Source organism: Vidua chalybeata, chromosome 7, assembly GCF_026979565.1.
Source record: "Vidua chalybeata isolate OUT-0048 chromosome 7, bVidCha1 merged haplotype, whole genome shotgun sequence".
NCBI classification, from domain to species: Eukaryota; Metazoa; Chordata; class Aves; order Passeriformes; family Viduidae; genus Vidua; species Vidua chalybeata.
This window is the reverse complement of record NC_071536.1, coordinates 466919-491261: the sequence shown is the minus strand read 5'-3', so window position 1 is coordinate 491261 and position 24343 is coordinate 466919. Positions and strand designations below refer to the sequence as shown.

The window sequence follows — 24343 nt, the reverse complement described above, 5'->3', positions numbered from 1 at the left end:
AGAGAAACGGGAAGGGTGCCCTCCCTGTGGGCTCACTTGGTTGGCTTTCTGACTGGCTCTGAGCCTGGGGCTGCCATTCCTCACCTGTGGGGACCAGAACCACACCCGGGATCCCAGCACTGCCTGACAGCGCTCCGGGCACTGGCACGGTTGCGCGTCCGAGTCCTGGGCGCTGCGCTGCAGCTTCATTTGCTCTTAGGCACACCCAAAGCCCCCTGTTAAGCCCGGATGGTCGCTGGTTCTGTCCTCTTCCGCATCCTGTGCAGGGATGGAGCACTGCTGAGCTTTAGGAAGCTATTCTTGAAAACTTCCAGCATTCCAAGCTCCTTTGAACTCTGTGGATGCTTGCCATGGAATCACTCACAGCTGGGTTCATCCTCAGGTTGGCTCTTCCAAATTCCAGGGGCTCCAGGGTGCTCAGCAAGATCTGCAACTCCACAGTGTTGTGGAACTGCACCTTCAGCACAGGCACCTTTTCAGCCGGATCTGCCCTCGTTGCTCTGTGTGTGCGCCCAAAACATGGCGTGGAAGAGAACGGCAGCAGGGGCCCGTGTGTCCCTGGGCTCAGGATTTGCGTCGCTTCATCTCCACAGAGATGCAGGCAAAGGGAAGAAGCCAAACCGTTTATTAATGGAAGATGAAACAAAGAGACGAGAGGGGAGGGGAAAAGAGGGGATGGGCAGGGTCTGAGGGCTGGAGGTAGGGAGCTGTCAACAGGGAGGGAGAGTGGAGGGGAAGAAAAGGTGATGGATAGACTGAGGGCTGGTGAGGCAGAGCTATCAAAAAGGAGGACATGTGGAGAGAAAAAAAGGTGATGGGCAGTGTCTGGGGGCTGGAGGAAGGGAGCTATCTAGAGGGAGGGAGCTATCTACAGGCAGGGAGAGTGCTGAAGCCACAAGAACTGTGCCCTATGCCAGGAGTTCCAGCAGCACTGAGAGGTGATGTCCTCTTCAATGTCTCCGGGTGTGTTCTTGGGACACTGGTTCACTGGATCCAGAAGGTGTGCCTAATTCTTTAGGTCTTTGAGGAAACTGGGCTTGATTTTCCAGGTTAGAGCATGACGGGCTGGCATCCTGCCTCCGGGCTTGAAGGGCTGGAAGAGACAGCAACAGAGACATGGTGAGATCCCGGATCTGTGGGAATGCTAGGAGTCCTTCTGAACAGGGCCATCCCACCCAGAAGGGAGTAGGAGACATTGGAATCAGCTGGGAGGTACTTGCCATGTCTCCCAGACGTGTGCCTGAAATCTCTGTGTGCTCTGCCCACAGCCTCCCTGGTGCGCACCGGGAGCAGAGCCCACTGCAGCCGGGACAGGGCTCGCAGCTGCCCCCGCCAGCCCCCGCTGTCAGCCCGCTGCCCTCACTCACCATTGCAGATCAGCTGGAGCTCTCCCTGCTGCCCCCTCGAGCTGCGCTCGGCCATCCCTGCGAACACAGAGCCTGTCACGGCCCAGCGGCACAGCTCCCTGCCAGCGGCGCTGCCAGCCCTGTGGTCACACGGCCTCCTGGCCCGGCAGGGCTCAGCCCGGGCCCTTGCCGCACGCTGCCAACCCAAGGGCACGGCTGCCGGAGGGCTGCAGCAGCGCCCAGGCCAGGCGGGGCTCCACGGCGCCGGGCCCGGATGGCGCTGCCGGGGCAGCAGGTGGGGCTGGGGCCGAGCTGCGGCGGGGCGGGGAGGGAGCCCGGGCTTGTGGCTCACCCATGAACCTGACGGCCGCCTCTCGCAGGGGCTCCTGTGGGCTCTGCAGGTAGGGCCGGGCCCGGCGCAGGTGCTCGGCCGCTCGGCTCCTGTCCTCTGCCAGCTGGAGAGAGCAGCAGGAGGGAAGGGTTGGCGCGGGCTCCGCCCCTGGGCCGGGCGCTCCCTGCGCCCAGCCCAGGCCTCCCCTGCCCGCACAGCCCTGAGGCCCGGCCAGCAGCCGCTGGCGCCGGGCTCTGGAGGGGGCAGAGGGCCGGCTGCTGCCCGGTGAGCCGCCGTGCCGCCCCGCAGCTCCGCCGAGCTGGGGCTCCATCGGCACCCGGCTGGGACCCACGGGAGTCTGGAGAAGAGCCCGCGCGGCCTCTGGCTGCAGCAGCGGGCAGGGGCACAGCTGCCAGCCCACACACTGAGCACTGTGCCCATGGGGCTTCTCCAGGCTGAGCCTGGGCCTTCCAGGCCGTCCTTACCAGGACCTCAGCAAACTTTGACAGCTGCTCCTTCTCCACCACTTGTTCGAGAGCCCTCCTGTTCAGGTACTTGGCCACCCAATGCAGCGTTTCCTGAGAGGCCTGGAGAGCAGCAGAGAGCCAGAGATGGCCCCACAGCCCAGGCCACAAGACCTGTGCCCCTGTGCCAAGGCCTGGAGGAGGCTGCAGCCCGCCAGGCGCCAGGGCAGGAGGCAGCCGAGCCCCCTCCCAGCATCATAGAAATGCTCACCTTTGCCACGTGCCAGTTGTCATCATGACAGTAGATGAAAAGTGTGTCCAGGCTCTTGTTCACAATTGTCTCCAGGGGCTTTTTTCCCTCATCCACTACCAAGTCCATCACCTTACAGAAGAGTTGAATGGAGAGCAACTGCACATGGCTGTTGTCCTAGAGGAAAGGAAAAGACCTACACCAGCTACTCCAGGCCCACCTGGGCAAAGGCCTGAAAATCCACAGGGCACAAAGTTTCTGGGAAGCACCCGATGCCTGTGGCTCAGGATGCAGAACCTTACGTGATCAAAGAGCAGCAGGAGTGCCTCAGCCAGCTTTGGGGCGGTGGTGCTGGATACCAGGATGTCTTTGTGCTGGAGCACATTGGTGAACACATGGAGGCTCATGCTGACCACCTCTCTATCTCCATCCCCCAACAGCTCCAGAAGGCTTTGAGACACGCTGCACATTCTTCTGGCCTGGGTGGAACACAAGGCTGTGCTGGGAAGCCATGGACGGCTGCACGGCCAGCAGCGCCCTGGCACTGCAACCCCACCCTGCTGCTGCAGGGCCCACAGGCCAAAGGCCTGTCCCAAAGCACTGGGGCAGGTGAGGCAGGAGAGCTGGGAGCAGCTGCCTCAGCTCCTGAAGCCCTGCCAGACCAAGGGGCTGCTTTGCCCGGCGCAGCTTCAGCCGTTGCCCCCTTCTCACCATCGAGGGATCCTTGCTGGGCACCACGAGGCCTCTGAGTGCCAGGCGATGCCGCTCCCTGCACTCGCTCTGCAGGTGCCTTGACATAATCTCCAGCATGCTGTCACCACATTTAGTCGTGTCCAGGCACTCGAGGACCTGAAAGGCACAGGGCAGTGACAGGGGACCCGGCCGGCAGGAGCCCAGAAGCGCACAGGGCTGGGCCCAGGCAGCAGCACAGGGTGTGGGCACTGTCCTGGCAGCTGTGGCTACAAGAGGGCAGAGAGCTGGGAGGCAGCTCAGCGAGGCAGCGCTGGCCAACAGGCTCACCTCCACAAGGAATGCCAGGGCAGGCAGATCCCAGCACGGCTCCTCCCTGCTGAGCTGCCGGAGCAAGTGGAGTGCGATGCGAGAACACAAAGGGATCAAACCACGGAGCATCTCCCTGGCAGGGGGGAAAAAGACACCAAAGCCCTGAGGTGGGGAGACCAAACCTCTCACAACACTGACTCACAGAGCTCTGGTCTTTCCCCAGCATCCCTGGAGGGGATGTGAGCACTTGGAGAGGCAGCCCCTTCTGGGCACCCTCCTCTCCCAGCCTTTTCCAGTCTTCTTGGCTGTCTCCCGCTGAAGAGGCCCACTGGCCCATGAGCACAGGGACTGTGTGGGGCACAGGGCACAAATGCTGGGGGCAGTGGGCAGAAGAGGGTCTCACCTGGCCAGCAGACCCACGGCATAGTGCTGGGTGTGAGCACAAAGCAGCGTGTCCCAGCCACGCTTGCGCTCCATAGCCACCACCACATGGTCACACTGCAGTCGGCAGAGCAGAGCCTTCATGGCCTGCACTGCAAACCTGTGTGCAGAGGAAAGCCCAGGTCACACTGGGAGCACTGGCGCTGGCCACAAGGGCATGGGAAGGACAGGAGGACTGTTGGGACCTGTTGGGCTTGCTGGGAAGGCGGTGTTCCTCCCTGCATGCTCTCCAGAAGTTATCAACTTCCTCTGGTGGCATCTGCTGTGTGGTGATGACAACATGGAAGAGCAGAGCCACAAACAGGCGGGAGGAATAAAGGACGATGGTCTCGTGGCACTCAGGCACTTGGACAATCAGCCAGATCACCAGAGTTGCCTGCAAAAGAAGCAGCCCAAGGCAGCGCTCAGTGCCGAGGTGTCCATGGGGCAGGGCCCAAGGGCAGGCTCAGGGGGAGCAGCGGGCCTGCTGCCCCCTGAGCCTGCCCCTAGGCCAGGTTTCAGCCCAGCGCCTGAGGCATGGAGAGGATGGAGAGCTGCTGGAGAGGCGACCTGGGGCTGAGCAAAGGCCCAGAAACTCACAGCCAGGGCAAAAAGGTCCTTGTTGTCCCCATCGGAGGTGCACATTCTGTGCAGAGGCCAGTCCTCCATCACACAGAGCAGTGTTGGCAGCACTTTCTCCAGTGCTGGTCCTGATGAGCCTATGGCTCTCCACATCATTGCAGCAGCTCTGTGGGATGGCAGCTCTGTGTCAGGGGCATCTCAGTCACAGCACCATGCCCTGTGCAGCTGTGGGGGCCCAGGTGACAGAGGCCTGGTGCCCTGAAGGGCAGGGGGGGAGCATTGGCAGCAGGCTCAGGAAACAGAGGGGCCTGAGGGTCCTGGGCCTCTCTGCCTGTCTGGCAGAGACCATTGGACAGGCTGTGCAGGGCCACGGGCCCTAAAGGCTGCTGAGCCCTGAGCTCTCAAGGCTCGTGGGCCCCGTACCTGTCACACGTTGGGGCACAGCGCAGGAAGGTCAGCACCACGTCAGCAGGGTGTTCTTCTGCCAGCCTCACAATGTCCGTTTGCAGCCTGGCATCCACAGAGACGTGGGACATGAGACTCTGGTGGATGTTCTCCACCTTGGCTGGCATCTGGAGGAGACATGGGGGAGACTTGGAGCGCTGTCCAAAGGAACAACTTCCCCAGCTTCCCCCAAGAAATGCTTCTGTTCCCACCACACTGTGCTGGCCTCAAAGGCTGAGGGGGCCCAGAGACCATGGCTTGAGGGGACACACCATCCTCGGAGGCCTCCAGGTGTGGACCCAGGCTGCTTACCTGCTGCTGCTGGTGAGAAGAAACACAAGGCTCCTTGAAATAGTCGAATATGAGTTCCTGACTCAGAGTGGGAGTGGGCGTGGTGTCAGTATTTGCAAGGCCCTGAGTCTCTGCGGTGTTGGCGTTTGTGATGGCCACATCCTCAGTCAGTGCCATGTCAGCCTTTGCCCTGTGATCATTCATTGCAACCTCAGAGTCTTCTGAGTGCTCCAGTGAATCTGGGCTGGTGTCAGTAGTTGTGACGCCCTGAGTCTCTTCCTTGTCGTGGTTTGTGATGGCCACGTCCTCAGTCATTGACGTGAGAAGAGCCTTTGCCTAGGTTTCAGTCTCTGAGGTCTCAGAGTCTTCTGAGTGCTCAGCCAAATCTGTGTTGCCATCAGGCTCTGCCTGGAGCTCGGTCAGCCCCGAGTCAGGCTCGGCTCTGCCCTCAGCTGCTGTGCTGCCGGTCTTTCTATGCCGAATGCGCAGGAACTGCCGGAACATCTGCAGGAGAAGAAAGGACAGGGAAGCCTGGGATGTTCCATGGAGTGCTCCAAGCGTGGTGCTGGGCTGAGCAGTGACAGCAGGCCCAGCCCATGTGGGGATGGCTGCTGGTACCTTCAGGCTTTTGCGGAAGCGGCCACGGGCGGGTTCCTGCTCTTGTGTCCGGTCCAGGGCTGCATCTGGCAAAGAATCAATGCACGGGCTGGCTGGCGGGCATCCCCCCAGAAAACGCTCTGGTCAAAATAGAACTGGGGGAAAAGATGAGGAAAATGAAATGTCTGGTGAATGCAGGTGCAACACATTCTGTATTAAATATAGAGTTGGAAAAAATTGGTCCTGGTAAAGTTTTGAATATTAGTGGAGCCACAAGTCACCAGCAGAAGTTATCCCTTTCAAAACCACAATCTTATAAACTGGGAAAAGGAGTAGGAATTCATCGGTTCTTATATATGCCTACGCCCCCCAATCATCCCTCACAGATGGGAGTGGCTTTGTAGGAGCAGGTCAGTGAAAATCAGGATATACAATTAGCAGAGAGCAACAGGGGATAGAAGCCCTACCTCTGTGAGTTTTTGTCTCTATAGATTGTTTTTTTTTTTTATTATTTCATTAAGTTTGTTCATTTTATTAATCTCAATTACAAGAATTCCAATTTGGTATTTTGGATTATTACTAGTTATATATAGATTGATCTTTTTATTGTAATCTATTCAGATTGATTTATTTAATTGTTTCTGTTAGATTCATTTGGTGTTCTACTGGTAATGTTTTATTTAGATTCTACATTTTAATCATTTAATTTCAATTTATCAATTATTTTATTTGATTGTTTTACTCTACAAAGTTTTGTCAAATTTCATTATTTAATTTCAATCATTCAATTTAATCATTTTATTTAAAGTTGACAATTGTGATTCCAATTATTTAATTTCAGTCATTCTGCTTCAAATCTACTAATTATTTCATTCTATTTCAATTATTTGATTTTCAGTTATTTAAACCTGAACTGGATTAGAAATTGTTATTCCAATTGTTTTATTTCAGTTGTTTTATTCCATTTTTTAATTTCAAGTTATTAATTATTTTATTCAATTGTTTTAATTTTAAAGTTGATACAATTGTGATTTTAATTCTTTAATTTCCATCATTCTGCTTCAAATCTATTAATTATTTCATTCTATTTCAATTATTTGATTTTGAATTATTCTCATTTAAATCTGAACCGCGATTGAATGTTGTTATTTCAATTATTTTGTTCTAATTGTTTTATTTCAATTTTTTTCAATATCTTATTTCAATTTTTTTACTTCAATTCACCAATTATTTTAAGTAATTGTTTTAATTATTTCATTCTATTTCAAATATTTGTTTTTCAATTAGTCTTATTTAAACCTGACCTGGATTAGAAATTGTTATTCCAATTTTTTTTATTCCAGTTGTTTTATTCTGGTTGTTTTATTGCAATTGTTTCATTCCAATTGTTTCATTCCAGTTGTTTTATTTCAGTTGTTTTATTTCAATTGCTTTGTTTCAATTTATTAATTATTTAATTCAATTGTTTTAATTTAAAAAATTGTTAATTCCATTATTTTGTTAGATACAATACTTAAAATTAAATGATCATGTGCTAGTCTGATTGCTTATTTCCAATCATTTTATTGAAATTTAATTGTTTTATTCCAATTGTTTCTTTATTGCAATTACACAATTCTCATTTTGTGATTCCAATTAATTTAATTCTGATCATTTTTACTTTAATTAAATTATTTTATTTTAATTATTTATTTCAAATGTTTTAATTAAATGCCAATACTTTAATTTTTTGTTTGATTTCAATCACTTGATTATTCAAGCTCGTATTCATTACGTTAATTTAGATTGTTGTATTCAATATTTTGGATAGAATTTATTTTTGACCAATCAAGGTTCCAATTGCTTTATCAGTTTATTTTGTTAAGAGTTATTTCAATTGACCTATTTCATATAAGTGTAGATCCTTTCATGAGCTCATTTGAGTTACTGGTTGCTAGGTTAGTTAGTTGTCCGGTTCATTTACAAAATGGGGCAGTGTACTAGTAAGAACTCCCGTAGGGGAAGGACTGAGAAGGGTAAGCTGAAAGAAATTCCACCCAGTAGCCCTTTAGGAGAAATGATTGAAAAATGGGAAAGTGATGAGAAGTTTAAGGAATTAGATAAAATAAAGATGATACAGTATTGGGTCGAGATATGGCCAAAGGAGGCTCTTCAAGAAGGGTCAGTTTACTGGCCTTGGTATGGTTCAAAGGAGAGAAAACCAGACCAAAGAGGAGAATTTGAAAAACCAGACTGCTTTTACTGCGGTAAAGGGGGTCACGTTAAGAAATATTGTAAGCAGCTCGTAAAGGGCCAGAAATTATACAGAGAAACTGAGACAGGAGTTGGAGAAGGAGAAGATTAGGGATGTCAAGGGCTCTATTCTCTGAGGGCAGTAAAAGATTTAAAAGCAGAGCCCTCGATAAATTGAGAAGTAGGCCCTCAGAGAGAAGAATTTGAATTTTTAGTAGATACAGGAGCTGATAGGTCATGTGTTTTTAAGATACCAGAAGGAGCAAACTTAGTAGAGCAACTTGTAAAGTAAGAGGGGCAAGCAACAGTCCATTTGAAGTACCTGTAATTAAACAAGTAATAGTGAGAGGAAATTCAAGGGAAGGATGTGTTGATTCACTATTTATGCCTAAGTTGAACTGTAACTTACTCGGCCGTGATTTACAAATAAAGATGGGGATGGGGTAGTTCCGAAAGAAGGGAAGATGGTAGCAACAATTATGAGATTAAATAGAGAAGACGAGAAAGAAATAGATTCCCAGGTGTGGGCAGAAGAGGGTGGTTGAGGTTTATTAGACATACCACCGATAGAGATAAAAATGAAACCCGGAACTACAGCCATTCAAGTCCGTCAATATCCCATCTCAGCTGAAGGAAAACAGGGGTTAAGTCCCGTAATAAAAGGATTGATTCAAGATGGGGTATTAGAGCCGTGCATGTCACCCCACAATACACCAATTTTACCAGTTAAGAAACCGGATGGAAGATAGCGATTAGTACAGGATCTAAGAGAGGTCAATAAGCAAACTGTAGCCAGATATCCAGTAGTGCCCGACCCTTACACTCTGTTGAATAAAAAACCACCAGAACATTCCTGGTTTAGTGTGATAGCTCTTAAAGATGTATTTTGGGCGTGCCCATTAGCAGAGGAAAGTAGGGGGTGGTTTGCTTTTGAATGGTATGATGAGAACACAGGGAGAAAACAACAATATCAATGGATGAGATTGCCCCAAGGGTTTACTGAATCACCAAATTTGTTTGGACAAGCACTGGAAGGGTTATTAGAGCAATTTGAGCCAAAAGAGAATAGCCAGATTTTACAATACGTGGATGATCTATTAATTTCAGGGGAGCAAAAGGAACTAATATGAGAAACTACCATAAGACTTTTAAATTTTCTGGGAAAAAAAGGGGTTAAAGGCGTCAAGGAAAAAAGCTCCAATTTGTAGAGCAAGAAGTAAAATATTTAGGACTTTTAATTGGGAAAGGTTATAAGAAATTAGCAATGAGTAGAATTGAGGGAATCCTATCCCTGCCCTCCCCAAAGACAAAAGGGGATGTACGAAAATTATTAGCTTTAGTTGGGTACTGTAAATCCTGGATTGATGGACACACCCAGTTAGTTAAATTTTCATACGATCAATTGGTTGAGACCAGGACTTTTGAATGGACTGAAGCAGATGAGGGGAAATTAATGGCATTGAAGGAAAGACTGATGAAAGCTCCGGTTTTAAGTTTGCCAAATTTGGAAAAACCTTTTGAACTGTTTGTAAATGTAGATGAAGGAATTGTTTAATGGTGTATTAGTGCAAGAGTGGTGCTGAGAAAGGAAACCGGTTGCGTATCTATCTAAATTGTTAGACCCTGTGGTGAGAGGCTGGCCCACCTGCCTACAGTCAGGGGCCGCTACTGTGACTCGAATTGAGGAAAGTTATCAACTAACTTGTGGAGGTAAAATTAAGGTACATATCCCCCATGATATAGAATTAATATTAAGCAAGAAAGCTAGTCAGTGGATTACGGACAGTCGATTACTGAAATATGAAATGAAGTACTCACTAATATTGATAACATAGAACTTACAACTACAAAAGTGCAAAACCCTGCACAATTTTTATATGGGAAATCAGAAGGCCACCTTGAACATTGTTGTGAAGAATTAATTGATCTGCAAACTAAAGCAAGAAAAGATCTACAAGAATTACCTTTATTAGAAGGGGAAGTGTTATTTGTAGATGGCTCTTCTCGAATTGTCGAAGGGAAAAGGATGTCAGGTTGCGCAGTCATAGATGTGGAAACGATGAAAGTAATAGAGAAAGGAAAATTGCCAACGAAATGGTCAGCTCAGTGCTGTGAATTGTATGCCCTAGTAAGAGGTCTAATTTGGTTGAAATACAATAAAGGAACTATCGATACTGATTCTAAGTATGCTTATGGAGTTGTTCACACATTCAGTTAGATTTGATAGGAAAGAGGGTTCATAAAGTCTAAAGGTAAAATGTTAATTCATGAAGAATTGATAAAAGAAATATTAAAAGCACTAAAAGATCCATTACAAGTCGCAGTAGTACATGTTAAAGGACATCAAAGGGGGACATCAATAGAAATACTCGGAAATAATTTAGCGGATCAGACAGCTAAAGGGGCAGCTTTAGGAAAAGAAGAGCAGCTACTTAAAATAGAAAACCTAAGAGTAATAGATGGGGAAGAGATTCCAATATTCACAGAACGAGAGCAAGAAGAATTGCAAAAACAAGGGGGCGTTAAGGATGAATTTGGGAAATGGACAATGCCTGATGGGAGGCAAGTATTGAATAAAAATCTATCTCGGAAAATCCTGGAAATTCTGCATGCCTCTACGCATTGGAGAACTCAAGCACTGTGTGATCACTTCTTAAGAACATATGTGCGCATTGGGTTATTTGGGCTAGGAAAAGCTGTAACAAAGGATTGTATGACTTGTCAGAAAAGAAACAATAAAATAATGGAGAAAGTACCTGTAGGGGGAAGAGAATTACCTAAAAGGCCTTTTCAGGATATACAAATTGACTTCACTGAATTTCCTCAGGTACAGAGGTTTAGATATTTATTAGTTATCATCGATCACCTTACCCATTGGATAGAGGCTTTTCCAACAGTAAAAGCAACTGCGGAGCTGTTAGTAAAATTCTACTTGAACAAATTATCCCACGTTATGGTATAGTGAATACAATAGATTCAGACAGAGGGCCTCATTTTACTGCTAGAATTTTACAAAATGTAATCAAAACCCTTGGTATGACTTGGAAGTTGCATACTCCTTGGAGGCCCCAAAGCTCAGGAAGAGTAGAGCGAGCTAACCAGACCCTGAAAATTACACTTGCCAAGCTAGTAGATGAAACAAAAATTAATTGGATCAAATGCCTCCCATTAGCCCTGATGAGAGTGAGAACAAAGCCTAGATCTGATGTGGGTATTTCCCCTTATGAATTGATGTTTGGACTCCCATTTTTGACCACCTCACATTGCATGGGGACATACGAAGGAGATAAAGATGTGAAAATTCACCTAAAAACAATTGCAAAAACATTAGAAGAGTTAAGAAGAAAATGATATCTCCCCCAAAGTACTCCTATTGATTTTAAAATCCATAAATATCCAGCAGGAGATTGGGTATTAATTAGATCGTGGAAAGAACAGCCGTTAACCCCCAGATGGGAAGGCCCGTACCAAGTTTCATTGACTACCAAAACTGCAAAAAGAACACAAGAGAAAGGGTGGACCCATGATACCAGGGTCAAAAGTCCAGTTCCGGCTCCCACAGAATAGACTATGGGAAATTTGACTAACATCAAGCAGCACCTCTTGTTTTTATAAGTGTTGTTCTAATGTTGTAATTTATGAACTGTTATTTAAAGATATTGTTTATCAACCTGTTATTTAATATCCTATTTAAATCCAGTATTAGTGTAAAAGTTAAGATAAAGAATTATATGAATATTTATTGTCATATTTATTAAAATGTTACTATTGAAAATATTTATTGAAGTTAGAAAAGCATCTCTTTGATTTTAAAAAGTAAAAGTAAAACATTCAACTAATGGCAACTAATTACAATTTCTGGTATTTCTCATTACAGAATCAGTGACAAGAAGTCTCCATAAGATAGAGCATTCTCCCACCACTGTAGTGATCTGACCCTAAAACGGAAAAAAATAACAAGTCAACACAGGGAAAGAGTGGAGTGAGACGTGGACACCGGTAAGAACCGGTAAGCACAGGGGGCAAGCCCAGATCAGGTGACAGTGCTCTTACCATCCAAAGCTGACTAAGGACCATGAGAATCAAGAGAGTAACCTGTACTGGACCCCTATGGGGGTTGATAGCAATAACGACTGTGAGTCTCCAGGAGAGCTCACCAAACTCCTGTGATAAGTGCTATCATGCTGTCTATACCGGAAATGCGCGAAGCGCAGTTCTCAGATTCCACACTAATCTTAACCCTGAGTGTGTTGACTTGTCACAATTACAAACCTGTGTAGAAGATGGAAAAACCTATTGGCTATTTGAAAATGAAGGGACCCCTAAACAGAAACTAGTGGGGGAATGCCCTACAAGGGAGAAATGGTTCTGCACTGACAAGAAACCAGGGAATAAGGTTTGGACTTAATGGAAAAGGATTGGACTTAAAAAAAGAAAAAGAAATAAAAAGGGTGAATAAACCAGGGGTAGAAACAAAATTACCGAATGGAAAGAATTTGTTTTCAGATCTAGTAGAAAGAATTAGCCATGAGTTCAACGTATCGAATATATGCTGGATATGTGGGGATACCAGGAGGTCAGAAATATGGCCCTGGGAAGGAATCGCGCTCAGCCCTCAAGAAACTCTAAAAGCAATGAAAAACCTAGATAGAGATCGAAAACCAGACGTCCAAAATGCGGAAGAAGTTTGGAACTTAAAGTCCGAGGTAATCGGGGAAGAATGTATATGGAGAAAAGGACTGAACTTTCTTTCCTATGTAGGTGAACTGTCTTGTAAAAGGTATCTAACTACTAATGATACCCATGAGTGGTGGATTCCCCAGAGTAAACATCTGTATTGGGCACAAAAACAAAAGCCAGGCTCAAACTGTTCATTTATACAAAGAGAACAATTGTAGGAGTGTCTAGCTAAAGAACCAAATCTATTTCAAGACGAACCCTGGTTGTCTAAATTTTGGAACAAAAATGAAGTTAGAAATACCAGATCACTAAAATTCTGGAAAGGCCCAAAAGGATTGTTTTGGATTTGTGGAAAGATGGCATATGTGATGCTACCAAAAGACTGGAAGGGCAGTTGTACATTAGGTGTAATAAGAGTGTCATTCTTTTTACTTCCAAAAGATGACCATCCAGATTTAGGGGTACCCCTCTATGATGAATTAAAACGTCAAAAGAGATATCTAATTGGAGGAACCCAGAGCTGGGGAGACGAAGAGTGGCCCCCAGAGAGAATTATTGAAACCTACGGCCCTGCCACCTGGGCACAGGACGGTGCATGGGGGTATAGAACCCCCATTTACATGTTGAACACAATTATAAGGTTACAAGCACTTCTAGGAATAGTTTCTAATGAGACAGCTTTAGTTTTAGACTTGTTATCAGTACAGAGCCGCCAGATGAGGACTGCCATATATCAGAACCGGCTAGCCTTGGACTACCTGCTGGCCGAAGAAGAAGGGGTATGTGGAAAGTTTAATTCATCTGAATGTTGTCTAGAAATTGACAATCATGGGGACCTAATTAAAAATGTAACCACCAGGATTAGAAAACTCGCACATGTACCAGTACAACGATGGACCCCATTGATAAAAGCTAATTGGTGGGATAACATCTGGAATGGAGAATGGTGGAAAAAGATACTGCTTATAGGGGGAGGGGGGTTGGGGGGGGGACTCATAAATTTAATTTTCCTTCCTTGTTTAATACCTTGTCTTATCAGAATGATTAATAACATTGTCCAGACTTCTCTTGAAGGGTTAACAGATGAGAAAATTATGCTGATGAAAGAAAACCAAGACAGAAAAGGAACAGAGAGCGCAAAAGAGATGTATGAGAAATACCAGAAGTTAAGAGAATTTTACCAAAAGTATGAAATCCAGTTTGATAAGTTAAGGCTGATGCGGGCCAAGCCCGATCAAAGAATTAGAGGGGGGATTGTTATGAACAAAAATAAAATTTAAACCTTTGGGGAACGTAGTTAACAATGGTTAAATGTTGTTAATACAAGGTAAATGTTGTTAATACAAGTTAAATGTTGTTAATACCAGTAACAAAGTGTGATTAGTTCTATGAAAACCCAGTAGTGTGGTTCATGTATAAAGGGGGAGTGGAACCAGGGAGGTGATGGGTTGCCAATCTTTGTGCAGGGGCAGAGAAACTTTCAGGAGTATTCTGTCATAGAACACAACCACAACTTAAATCAAGATTGGAAGAGAGACCAGCCAATGGGAGGTGAGAATTCCAAAATGATTGGCCAAGACTGCACCAACTTATAAGTCAATCAGCAATGGAGAAATAGACCTGTCACAGCACAGATCCTGAGCGCCCCAATCAGGAGACAAGAGAGAGACTTGAAAAGGCCTGGGGTGTCTAACTCCCGCGTCTTTCCTGGGAGCCGCTTTCCCTGAAAACACCCCTAGGTTACAATTACTAAGCTGTTGAAACAGTATCTGGACTTGCCTGAGGCTTTTGCGGCCAGTTGTTCATTTTGTAATAAAGAAGCTTACTTTTTTAATCAACATGCCTCCTTTTTGTTACTTTAAAGTTTCCTTCTAAGCCTGTTTGCAACATGTACTGTGGACTATGGAGAGGATCTTGCAAAAGAATTTGCATCAGGATAAAGAGAAGGGGAGAATGAAACAAGGCCTTTGCTTGACATAAGCACAGAAGTAAACGAGTACTTAGCACAGATATACATAACTACTTAGCACCAGTTAGCATAAGGAAAAACTCGAGGGCCAAACCTGACAGGAGAGTGACTTGACAAAAAGCTTTAGACAGAGTCTACCAGAAGAACTAAGGGCAAGTACGGAATCAGCCCTGTGCAGGGAAACCATGAGGAGGAAGTGCTGCTTTAGGGCATGGACACTGCTCCTGGACAGCGGCTGGGCATTAGCTTCGAGGACAGGAATCTGACAGAATGTATTTCTAACCCCCTGCCTATCGAATCACCGCAGCAGGGTAAAGATGGATGGTATTTTTGATACAATTCCTCCATAAATGCACTAAAATTCATACATGGCAGAGAAGCATGTTAGTGGGGTGCAGCCCCATGCCCTCCCCCCGGATCAATAAAAGGGCTTTTGGCCGACAATGCATTTGTCTGCTGATTACTTTGAATTAGGGAGGCCCCTCAGGACTGCAGTATCCTGAGGGAACACCATTGGCCTTGACCTGTAGGCACCTGCAAAAGCTAAAAATCAGCTGCCTCAGCTTCCAGGGCCTCTCTGGGCCATCATCCTGACATGGATGCAGAACTGCTGCCAGGCACTGCTGGGACCCAGCGGGACAGGACCAGCTGTCTCGTGTCCACATAGCACCCCTGACACAGCCAGGGCCGTCCCGAAAGCAGACAGACGCTCCCGTGTCAGCAGAGAGGAGCAAGGAGCACTGGGCTCCCCTCAGCTGGGCTCACCACTGTGCTCCAGTGGGAGGGGCAGACAGGCCACCCACCTTCAGGGCATCCCCTGCATCAAAAGGACGTGCATTTTGGCCTTTTCGTCCCTCCACCCCAGAAGCAGGCCTGATGTCTCCTCCTCTGGAGTGGAGTCTTTCCAGTTCTGACGTCATCTCACGCTTGGCCAGCGCCTGAGATGAGCCGCAATGGCTTGTGATACCACTTCCATGCCAAGCACAGCTCCATTGTCTATTGTTCCTCTTTCACAGGTTAACTTCCCATCGATTGACCAACCCATTGCTTCTTTTAAGGGTCAAATTCACAGCAACTTCACAATAAGGTTTCCTTCATTGTCTGTTCTTCATTACCTGCCTGATGTGCACAACAGCAGACCAAGAATGGCAGGGCCTTAGACACGATTTCGGTCCCTGACACACAGGCTCCTTGTCCCACTGCCGGCCTTCCGTGTGCTCAGCAAGATCTGCAACTCCACAGTGTTGTGGAACTGCACCTTCAGCACAGGCACCTTTCCAGCCTGATCTGCCCTCGTTGCTCTGCGCGTGTGCACAAAACACGGCATGGAAGAGAACGGCAGCAGGGGCCTATGTGTCCAAGGGCTCGGGATTTGCGTCACTTCATCTCCACAGAGATGCAGGCAAAGTGAAAAAGCCAAACAATTTATTAATAGAAGACAAACCAAAGGGATGGGGTAGGAGGGAAAAATGGGATCGGCAGGATCTGAGGGCTAGAGGGAAAGAGCTGTCATCAGGGAGGGAGAGTGGAGGGGAAAAAAGGGGATGGGCAGTGTCTGAGGGCTGGAGGGAAGGAGCTATCTATAAGCAGGGAGAGGGCTGAAGCCCTGCAGGTTTCCCACAGGGTCAGCTGTGCCAATCATCAGCTGTGCCTGGAGCTCCAGCTGGTCTCTTCTGGTCTCAAGGTAGTCTCATCTTCCATGGCATTTGGAGGCCTGATGCAGACACTGGTTCTTCTGAGCCACTTCTGCAGCTCTTTCACTGAATGTATCTTGAACTACTATGTTTGTCTGGGAAGGACTGTCATCTCTCCACAGGGCTTGAAGGGCTGGAAGAGAGAGGGACAGAGCCCTGGTTAGAGCCAGGATCTGTGGGAATCCTAGCAGACCTTCCTGCGAGGTCCATCCCACCCAGCTCTAGCCATGGCCACAAGAAAAGGGGGTGTCAACTGGATCAGCCTGCCATGAGTCCGCCCCTCCGAGACCCTGAAATCTCTCTGTGCTCTGCCCACGCCACCTCTCATCCACACAAGGAGCAAAGCCCACCACAGCAAGGACAGGGATTGCAGCTCCCTGCCCAGGCATCGCACCTCTCCCACCAGCCCCCGCTGTCAGCCCTCACCCTTGTAGATAAACTGGGTCTCTTCCTGCTGCTTCCTCAAGTACCGCCCGGCGGTCACTAGGAACACAGAGCCTGTTATGGACCGTGGCCCAGATCCTGCTGTGGCAGGACAGGGAGGGAGCCTGGGCTCGTGGCTCACCCATGAACCTGATGGCCGCCTCTTGCAGGGGCTCCTGTGGGCTCTGCAGGTAGGGCCGGGCCCGGCGCAGGTGCTCAGCCGCTCGGCTCCTGTCCTCTGCCAGCTGGAGAGAGCGGCAGGAGGGAAGGGTTGGCGCGGTCTCCGCCCCTGGGCCGGGTGCTCCCTGCGCCCAGCCCAGGCCTCCCCTGCCCGCACAGCCCTGAGGCCCGGCCAGCAGCCGCTGGCGCCGGGCTCTGGAGGGGGCAGAGGGCCGGCTGCTGCCCGGGGAGCCGCCGTGCCACCCTGCAGCCCCGCCGGGCCGGGGCTCCATCGGCACCCGGCTGGGGCCCACAGGAGCCTGGAGAAGAGCCCGCGCGGCCTCTGGCTGCAGCAGCGGGCAGGGGCACAGCTGCCAGCCTGAGCTGCCAGACACTGAGCACCGTGCCCATGGGGCTTCTCCAGGCTGAGCCTGGGCCTTCCAGGCCGTCCTTACCAGGACCTCGGCAAACTTTGACAGCTGCTCCTTCTCCACCAGCTGTTCAAGATCCCACCTCTTCAAAAACTTGGACACACGAAGTAGCGTTTCCCGAGAGGCCTGGAGAGCAGCAGAGAGCCAGAGATGGCCCCACAGCCCAGGCCACAAGACCTGTGTCCCTGTGCCAAGGCCTGGAGGAGGCTGCAGCCCACCAGGCGCCAGGGCAGGAGGCAGCCGAGGCCCCTCTCAGAGATCCACCGGCATCACAGAAAACCTCACCTTTGCCACTTGCCAGTTCTCAACATGGCAATACAAGAAAAGTGGGAGCAAGCCCTGACTCAGAATCTTCTTCATGGGCTTTTTTCCCTCATCCACTACCAAGTCCATCATCTTGTGCATGAGTTGAATGGAGAGCAACTGCACATGGCTGTTGTCCTTTAGAAAAGAGGAGGATAAGATTTTAACACCAATTATTCCAGGCTTACTTGAGACAACGTATGAAAATCCATAAGGGAAAAGGTTATCTGGGCAGTCTGTGCCCATGGGTGTGGACACAGAGCCTTACATGCTCAAAGAGCAGCAGGAGTGCCTCAGCCAGCTTTGGGGCGGTGGTGCTGGATACCAGGATGTCTTTGTGCTGGAGCACATTGGTGAACACATGGAGGCTCATGCTGACCACCTCTCTATCTTCATCCCCCAACAGCTCCAGAAGGCTTTGAGACACGCTGCACATTCTTCTGGCCTGGGTGGAACACAAGGCTGTGCTGGGAAGCCATGGACGGCTGCACGGCCAGCAGCACCCTGGCACTGCAACCCCACCCTGCTGCTGCAGGGCCCACAGGCCAAAGGCCTGTCCCAAAGCACTGGGGCAGGTGAGGCAGGAGAGCTGGGAGCAGCTGCCTCAGCTCCTGAAGCCCTGCCAGACCAAGGGGCTGCTTTGCCGGGCACAGCTTCAGCCGTTGCCCCCTTCTCACCATCGAGGGATCCTTGCTGAGCACCACGAGGCCTCTGAGTGCCAGGCGACGCCGCTCCCTGCACTCGCTCTGCAGGTGCCTTGACATAATCTCCAGCATGCTGTCACCACATTTAGTCGTGTCCAGGCACTCGAGGACCTGAAAGGCGCAGGGCAGTGACAGGGGACCCGGCCGGCAGGAGCCCAGAAGCGCACAGGGCTGGGCCCAGGCAGCAGCACAGGGTGTGGGCACTGTCCTGGCAGCTGTGGCTACAAGAGGGCAGAGAGCTGGGAGGCAGCTCAGCGAGGCAGCGCTGGCCAACAGGCTCACCTCCACAAGGAATGCCAGGGCAGGCAGATCCCAGCACGGCTCCTCCCTGCTGAGCTGCCGGAGCAAGTGGAGTGCGATGCGAGAACACAAAGGGATCAAACCACGGAGCATCTCCCTGGCAGGGGGGAAAAAGACACCAAAGCCCTGAGGTGGGGAGACCAAACCTCTCACAACACTGACTCACAGAGCTCTGGTCTTTCCCCAGCATCCCTGGAGGGGATGTGAGCACTTGGAGAGGCAGCCCCTTCTGGGCACCCTCCTCTCCCAGCCTTTTCCAGTCTTCTTGGCTGTCTCCCGCTGAAGAGGCCCACTGGCCCATGAGCACAGGGACTGTGTGGGGCACAGGGCACAAATGCTGGGGGCAGTGGGCAGAAGAGGGTCTCACCTGGCCAGCAGACCCACGGCATAGTGCTGGGTGTGAGCACAAAGCAGCGTGTCCCAGCCACGCTTGCGCTCCATAGCCACCACCACATGGTCACACTGCAGTCGGCAGAGCAGAGCCTTCATGGCCTGCACTGCAAACCTGTGTGCAGAGGAAAGCCCAGGTCACACTGGGAGCACTGGCGCTGGCCACAAGGGCATGGGAAGGACAGGAGGACTGTTGGGACCTGTTGGGCTTGCTGGGAAGGCGGTGTTTCTCCTGGCATGCACTCCAGAAATTATCAACTTCCTCTGGTGGCATCTGCTGTGTGGTGATGACAACATGGAAGAGCAGAGCCACAAACAGGCGGGAGGAATAAAGGATGATCGCCTTGTGGCACTCAGGCACTTGGACAATCAGCCAGATCACCAGAGTTGCCTGCAAAAGAAGCAGCCCAAGGCAGCGCTCAGTGCCGAGGTGTCCATGGGGCAGGGCCCAAGGGCAGGCTCAGGGGGAGCAGCGGGCCTGCTGCCCCCTGAGCCTGCCCCTAGGCCAGGTTTCAGCCCAGCGCCTGAGGCATGGAGAGGATGGAGAGCTGCTGGAGAGGCAACCTGGGGCTGAGCAAAGGCCCAGAAACTCACAGCCAGGGCAAAAAGGTCCTTGTTGTCCCCATCGGAGGTGCACATTCTGTGCAGAGGCCAGTCCTCCATCACACAGAGCAGTGTTGGCAGCGCATTCTCCAGTGCTGGTCCCGATGAGCCTATGGCTCTCCACATCATTGCAGCAGCTCTGTGGGATGGCAGCTCTGTGTCAGGGGCATCTCAGTCACAGCACCATGCCCTGCGTAGCTGTGGGGACCCAGGTGACAGAGGCCTGGTGCCCTGAAGGGCAGGGGGGGAGCATTGGCAGCAGGCTCAGGAAACAGAGGGGCCTGAGGGTCCTGGGCCTCTCTGCCTGTCTGGCAGAGACCATTGGACAGGCTGTGCAGGGCCACGGGCCCTAAAGGCTGCTGAGCCCTGAGCTCTCAAGGCTCGTGGGCCCCGTACCTGTCACATGTTGGGGCACAGCGCAGGAGGGTCAGCACCACGTCAGCAGGGTGTTCTTCTGCCAGCCTCACAATGTCCGTTTGCAGCCTGGCATCCACAGAGACGTGGGACATGAGACTCTGGTGGATGTTCTCCACCTTGGCTGGCACCTGGAGGAGACATGGGGGAGACTTGGAGCGCTGTCCAAAGGAACAACTTCCCCAGCTTCCCCCAAGAAGTGCTTCTGTTCCCACCACACTGTGGGTGGCCTCAAAGGCTGAGGGGGCCCAGAGACCATGGCTTGAGGGGACACACCATCCTGGGAGGCCTCCAGGTGTGGACCCAGGCTGCTTACCTGCTGCTGCTGGTGAGAAGAAACACAAGGCTCCTTGAAACAGTCGAATATGAGTTCCTGACTCAGAGTGGGAGTGGGCGTGGTGTCAGTATTTGCAAGGCCCTGAGTCTCTGCGGTGTTGGCGTTTGTGATGGCCACATCCTCAGTCAGTGCCATGTCAGCCTTTGCCCTGTGATCGTTCATTGCAGCCTCAGAGTCTTCTAAGTGCTCCATTGAATCTGGGTTGGTGTCAGTAGTTGTGATGCCCTTAGTCTCTCTGGTTTTGGTGTTTCTGATGGCCACATCCTCAGTCAGTGCCATGTCAGCCTTTGCCCTGTGATCATTCATTGCAACCTCAGAGTCTTCTGAGTGCTCCAGTGAATCTGGGCTGGTGTCAGTAGTTGTGATGCCCTGAGTCTCTTCCTTGTCGTGGTTTGTGATGGCCACGTCCTCAGTCATTGGCGTGAGAAGAGCCTTTGCCCAGGTTTCAGTTTCTGAGGTCTCAGAGTCTTCTGAGCACTCAGCTGAACCTGGGCTGCCATCAGGCTCTGCCTGGAGCTCAGTCAGCCCCGAGTCAGGCTCGGCTGCGCCCGCAGCTGCTGTGCTGCCAGTCTTTCTACGCTGAATGCGCAGGAACTGCCGGAACATCTGCAGGAGAAGAAAGGACAGGGAAGCCTGGGATGTTCCATGGAGTGCTCCAAGCATGGTGCTGGGCTGAGCAGTGACAGCAGGCCCAGCCCATGTGGGGATGGCTGCTGGTACCTTCAGGCTTTTGCGGAAGCGGCCACGGGCGGGTTCCTGCTCTTGTGTCCGGTCCAGGGCTGCATCTGGCAAAGAGTGAGCGCAGCCAGAGCTGAGGGGCTGCGGGAGAGGCCGGAGAACACAGCCCAGCCCTGCGCTCCCCAGGCAGGGAGAGCCCCGGGATGTCCCAGGGGATGGAGCACGGCCACTGCAGGGTGTCTGCCCAGCCCCTCCTCCGTCCTGTCCATGGGCCTGTCCCCAGTGGGGGGGATGAGATGGGATGGGATGGGATGGGATGGGATGGGATGGGATGGGATGGGATGGGATGGGATGGAGCCAAGCTGGCTGCAGTCATCAGCCCTGTGGCCCAGCTCTGCCACTCACCATCCTGCAGTGTCTGGAACTGCTCCGCTTCTTCATGCTCTTGTGCTGGGTCAGCTCCAGGGTCTTTCTTTTTTTTCCCCCTGATCACTTTAAACACACTGAGAAATCTGGCTGCCATGCCAGAGTCTGGCCTTGAGGCCACCTTGAAGGAAGATGGCAGGGTGAAGTTCTGAGTCAACAAGTCGCGTCGTTGTGCCTTGAAGGCATCTGAGGCAGAGAAACCTCAGGACGGCTGCAGGACAGCAAGTCCTGCACTCTGGTCTTGAGGGCTCCTGCCACAATGACAGGAGACTCCTCGTAAGGCTTGTGGTCACCAATTTCCTCAGTCTGGCCTTGCGGGCACCTGCAAAAGAAAAGCCTCGGGAAGGCCACGGGCTGCCAAGTCCCGCAGTCCTGCCACGAGGTCACCTGCAGGAATAACGCCTCGGAAAAGCTCCGGGTCAGACACGAAGGAGCGCGCTGTGCGGGGGCTCCTCACAGCACCGCTCTGTCCTGTCCTGTCCCGTCGCCTGCTCCGAGCACTGTGGCGTGCTCTTGTCACCGCCAGCTCCTATGTCACCACGCGTCACAAAGGGAGGGCCCTTGGACACCCCGGCCCCTTCCATGACATGGTGACCGTGCTGCAGCGTGTCACAAAGGGCCCTTGCACACACTGCCACCTGCCCTGGGGCCACCCCCAGCCCCACCCAAAGTGGCCCAGGTTGGAAGGAATCTCTGGCCCTAAGTGTCTAAGGCAGCCCAACAGGATCTTTAGGAACAACTCAAACCATCAGCAAACCCTGCCCTGCTCTGTGGTATCAGGGCATTTAAGACTCCTCAATTCCGGAAGGCTTTACTTCTCATTACACAACTCAAGTAGTTCCAAAATTTGCAAACTTCTCAAATCAATAGCGATTGCCGGAGAATGTGAATGATTTGGAAGTTTGTTCCCATCTAAAAGCAGCAACTCATTTGCCTTAACACATTCCATTGGAAGTCAATTCTGAAACATAGCACTATACAGAAGCAAAAGAAGGCCATTCTTTGGTGTGCAAATGGTTTTCGATGATAATATCACAATTCTCTTAAGGAATAAAAGCTCTCAAGGAATGAAAGTCCACTCAGTCTTACAAAAGTAGCCCAGACAAATGAGTAGATGGACAAAGGGCTCGTCCTCCCTCAGTACAGATATCTAAGTGGCCAATAAAGTACAGCTCTCCCATCTTGTTCCCTGCAAGAGAATCAGGACCATGAAGAGAAATAGTCACAGATATTCCTTCTGGCCTCCATAAGTAAAGCTGTGCCAAACCACAGATGCTGCCTTCAAGCTGACTCAAATTCCAGCCTAGACCTCTCACCTTGCAGACAACTCCTTCCCCAACACGCTCCCCAACACCAACCCCCTGCAAACACCCGCAGAGAAGCCCTCAACAGCCCACCAGGAGCCCCAGCTGTCCCCGTCCCTCCGCAGAGCTTTCCCACCGTCCAGCAGACCCCCTGGTTCCCTGCACGTGCTTTGGGATGGCACTCGGGAGCATCTGCTCCAAGGTCTTCCCTGGCAGCAAGCTCAGGCTGCCAGGCCTATGGACCCTGGCTCATCCTTCCCACCGAGCCTTCCTGTGCACGGCTGTTCCATTGGCACATCTGCGCTCAGCTCGGACTTCTCCACTCAGCCAGGGCTGCTGGGAAAGGATGGAGAGCAGCCTGGCAAGCTCTTTCTCCAGCTCCCCCTTCACTCTCGGGGGAGGTAGAGCATTCCAGAGGAAAGCAACTGGTGCCGCAAGGAGTGGGCGGCATCAGGCAGCTCTGGGGAGGCCCCTCAGGACTGCAGTATCCTGAGGGAACACTGTTGGCCATCCCCTGCATGTATCTGCAAAAGCTTAAAGTCAGCTGCCTCAGCTTCCAGGGCCTCTCTGGGCCAGCATCCTGACGTGGATGCAGGACTGCTGCCAGGCACTGCTGGGACCCAGCGGGACAGGACCAGCTGTCTCGTGTCCACATAGCACCCCTGACACAGCCAGGGCCGTCCCGAAAGCAGACAGACGCTCCCGTGTCAGCAGAGAGGAGCAAGGAGCACTGGGCTCCTCTCAGGGTATCTCAGCTGGGCTCGCTCCACAACACGCCCCCATTTTAAGGCCTGCTGATGCCCAGCTGCCAGAAATGCCTACCTTGTGCTCTCCAAGATGCACAGGGAGAGCCAATGAGCAGGACACTTGGGGAGGCAAACCTTCCAAGCCTTTCTGAGGCCAGGAGCACACCAAGATCAGCCAAGACTCTCCACGCTGCCTGGCCCACCCAGCCCACTCTGGGCTGGCTCTGGGCCACAGCGGCTCCCACCAAGCAGGTGGCAAATGCATATTGCAGAGAGTTGAAACACAGATGTCTTGGTTTGGAAAGACAGGTATCTGCTAAGGAAGGCAGGAGCCTCCTCTGAAATGGAAAAAGGTAGACCTGTTCCCTCTGAATTGTTAGAAGTTTGAAATTAAGGGGGGCTCTTGGGCAAAAATATGGGAGCAGGAATAACAGTTCTTTATTAGGGAAGAAATGAAAAGATAAAATAAACAGTGCAGTGAACTAAAACAACACATTCTGACAGAGTCAGAATACAACCTGACACCCTGTTGGTCAGGTTGTTGGTAGCAGTGCAATTGGAATTGTGGCTGCAGTCCTCCTGGAGTGTCAGGTGTGGTTCTTTTGGAGAAGTGATCTTGTAGAAAAGGGTGCAGTCTTCCTCTGAAAAGGCAGTGGAAGAGGCAGCTGTTCCTCTGGGAAAATCCAGCGCAAAAAAGCTGTGCTCCTGAGCCAGAATTTCAAGCCTATACATGCAGGTAGGATTGCTTGGCTCCTCCCTCTGGCCAGAGCCTCTCCCAGTGGGATGTGAGAGTTCTTATCAGTCATGCAGTGACACTCAATGG

At 50.8% G+C, this 24343-nt stretch overlaps 3 protein-coding genes across 5 annotated transcripts; 1 reads left to right on the top strand and 2 right to left on the bottom strand.

The window, feature by feature from the left end:
• Positions 1-603: 603 nt before the first annotated feature.
• Positions 604-4989, bottom strand: LOC128790871 (maestro heat-like repeat-containing protein family member 6). Its single transcript, XM_053948027.1, has 12 exons — positions 4819-4989; positions 4414-4561; positions 4020-4210; positions 3797-3934; positions 3412-3526; positions 3103-3240; positions 2694-2870; positions 2413-2568; positions 2163-2264; positions 1699-1801; positions 1368-1424; positions 604-1093 (listed from the first exon to the last, which is right to left on the bottom strand). The coding sequence occupies exons 1-12, from the start codon at positions 4965-4967 to the stop codon at positions 951-953; spliced, it is 1617 nt and encodes a 538-aa protein (XP_053804002.1). The 5' UTR covers positions 4968-4989; the 3' UTR covers positions 604-950.
• LOC128790872 (endogenous retrovirus group 3 member 1 Env polyprotein-like) lies at positions 1453-14477 on the top strand. 3 transcript variants are annotated; one of them, XM_053948029.1, is made up of 2 exons: positions 1453-1641; positions 11837-14477. In XM_053948029.1, the coding sequence occupies exon 2, from the start codon at positions 12996-12998 to the stop codon at positions 13917-13919; it is 924 nt and encodes a 307-aa protein (XP_053804004.1). In that variant the 5' UTR covers positions 1453-1641; positions 11837-12995; the 3' UTR covers positions 13920-14477. The 3 variants fall into 3 exon arrangements, with proteins under 3 accessions (XP_053804004.1, XP_053804003.1, XP_053804005.1); XM_053948028.1 differs by lacking the exon at positions 1453-1641 and adding an exon at positions 5752-6137; XM_053948030.1 differs by lacking the exon at positions 1453-1641 and adding an exon at positions 6151-6198.
• Positions 14478-16016: 1539 nt separating this feature from the next.
• Positions 16017-21982, bottom strand: LOC128790870 (maestro heat-like repeat-containing protein family member 6). Its single transcript, XM_053948026.1, has 15 exons — positions 21450-21982; positions 21087-21151; positions 20346-20972; positions 20012-20160; positions 19607-19754; positions 19213-19403; positions 18990-19127; positions 18605-18719; positions 18296-18433; positions 17887-18063; positions 17601-17756; positions 17340-17441; positions 16868-16970; positions 16729-16785; positions 16017-16435 (listed from the first exon to the last, which is right to left on the bottom strand). The coding sequence occupies exons 1-15, from the start codon at positions 21565-21567 to the stop codon at positions 16299-16301; spliced, it is 2421 nt and encodes an 806-aa protein (XP_053804001.1). The 5' UTR covers positions 21568-21982; the 3' UTR covers positions 16017-16298.
• Between the last annotated feature and the right edge of the window lie 2361 nt (positions 21983-24343).

What these genes read in the sequence shown, in the direction of transcription:
- LOC128790871 (XM_053948027.1), bottom strand. Translation starts at nt 4,967, where the DNA reads ATGCCAGCCAAGGTGGAGAACATCCACCAGAGTCTCATGTCCCACGTC. An exon ending in CCAGCAAGGATCCCTCGATG is followed by an intron (nt 2,871 to 3,102) that starts GTGAGAAGGGGG and finishes TGTTCCACCCAG; the next exon opens with GCCAGAAGAATGTGCAGCGT. An exon ending in CAAAGTTTGCTGAGGTCCTG is followed by an intron (nt 1,802 to 2,162) that starts GTAAGGACGGCC and finishes TGCTCTCTCCAG; the next exon opens with CTGGCAGAGGACAGGAGCCG.
- LOC128790872 (XM_053948029.1), top strand. Translation starts at nt 12,996, where the DNA reads ATGGCATATGTGATGCTACCAAAAGACTGGAAGGGCAGTTGTACATTA.
- LOC128790870 (XM_053948026.1), bottom strand. Translation starts at nt 21,567, where the DNA reads ATGGCAGCCAGATTTCTCAGTGTGTTTAAAGTGATCAGGGGGAAAAAA. An exon ending in AGGACCTTTTTGCCCTGGCT is followed by an intron (nt 19,404 to 19,606) that starts GTGAGTTTCTGG and finishes CTTCTTTTGCAG; the next exon opens with GCAACTCTGGTGATCTGGCT. An exon ending in TCAGCAAGGATCCCTCGATG is followed by an intron (nt 18,064 to 18,295) that starts GTGAGAAGGGGG and finishes TGTTCCACCCAG; the next exon opens with GCCAGAAGAATGTGCAGCGT.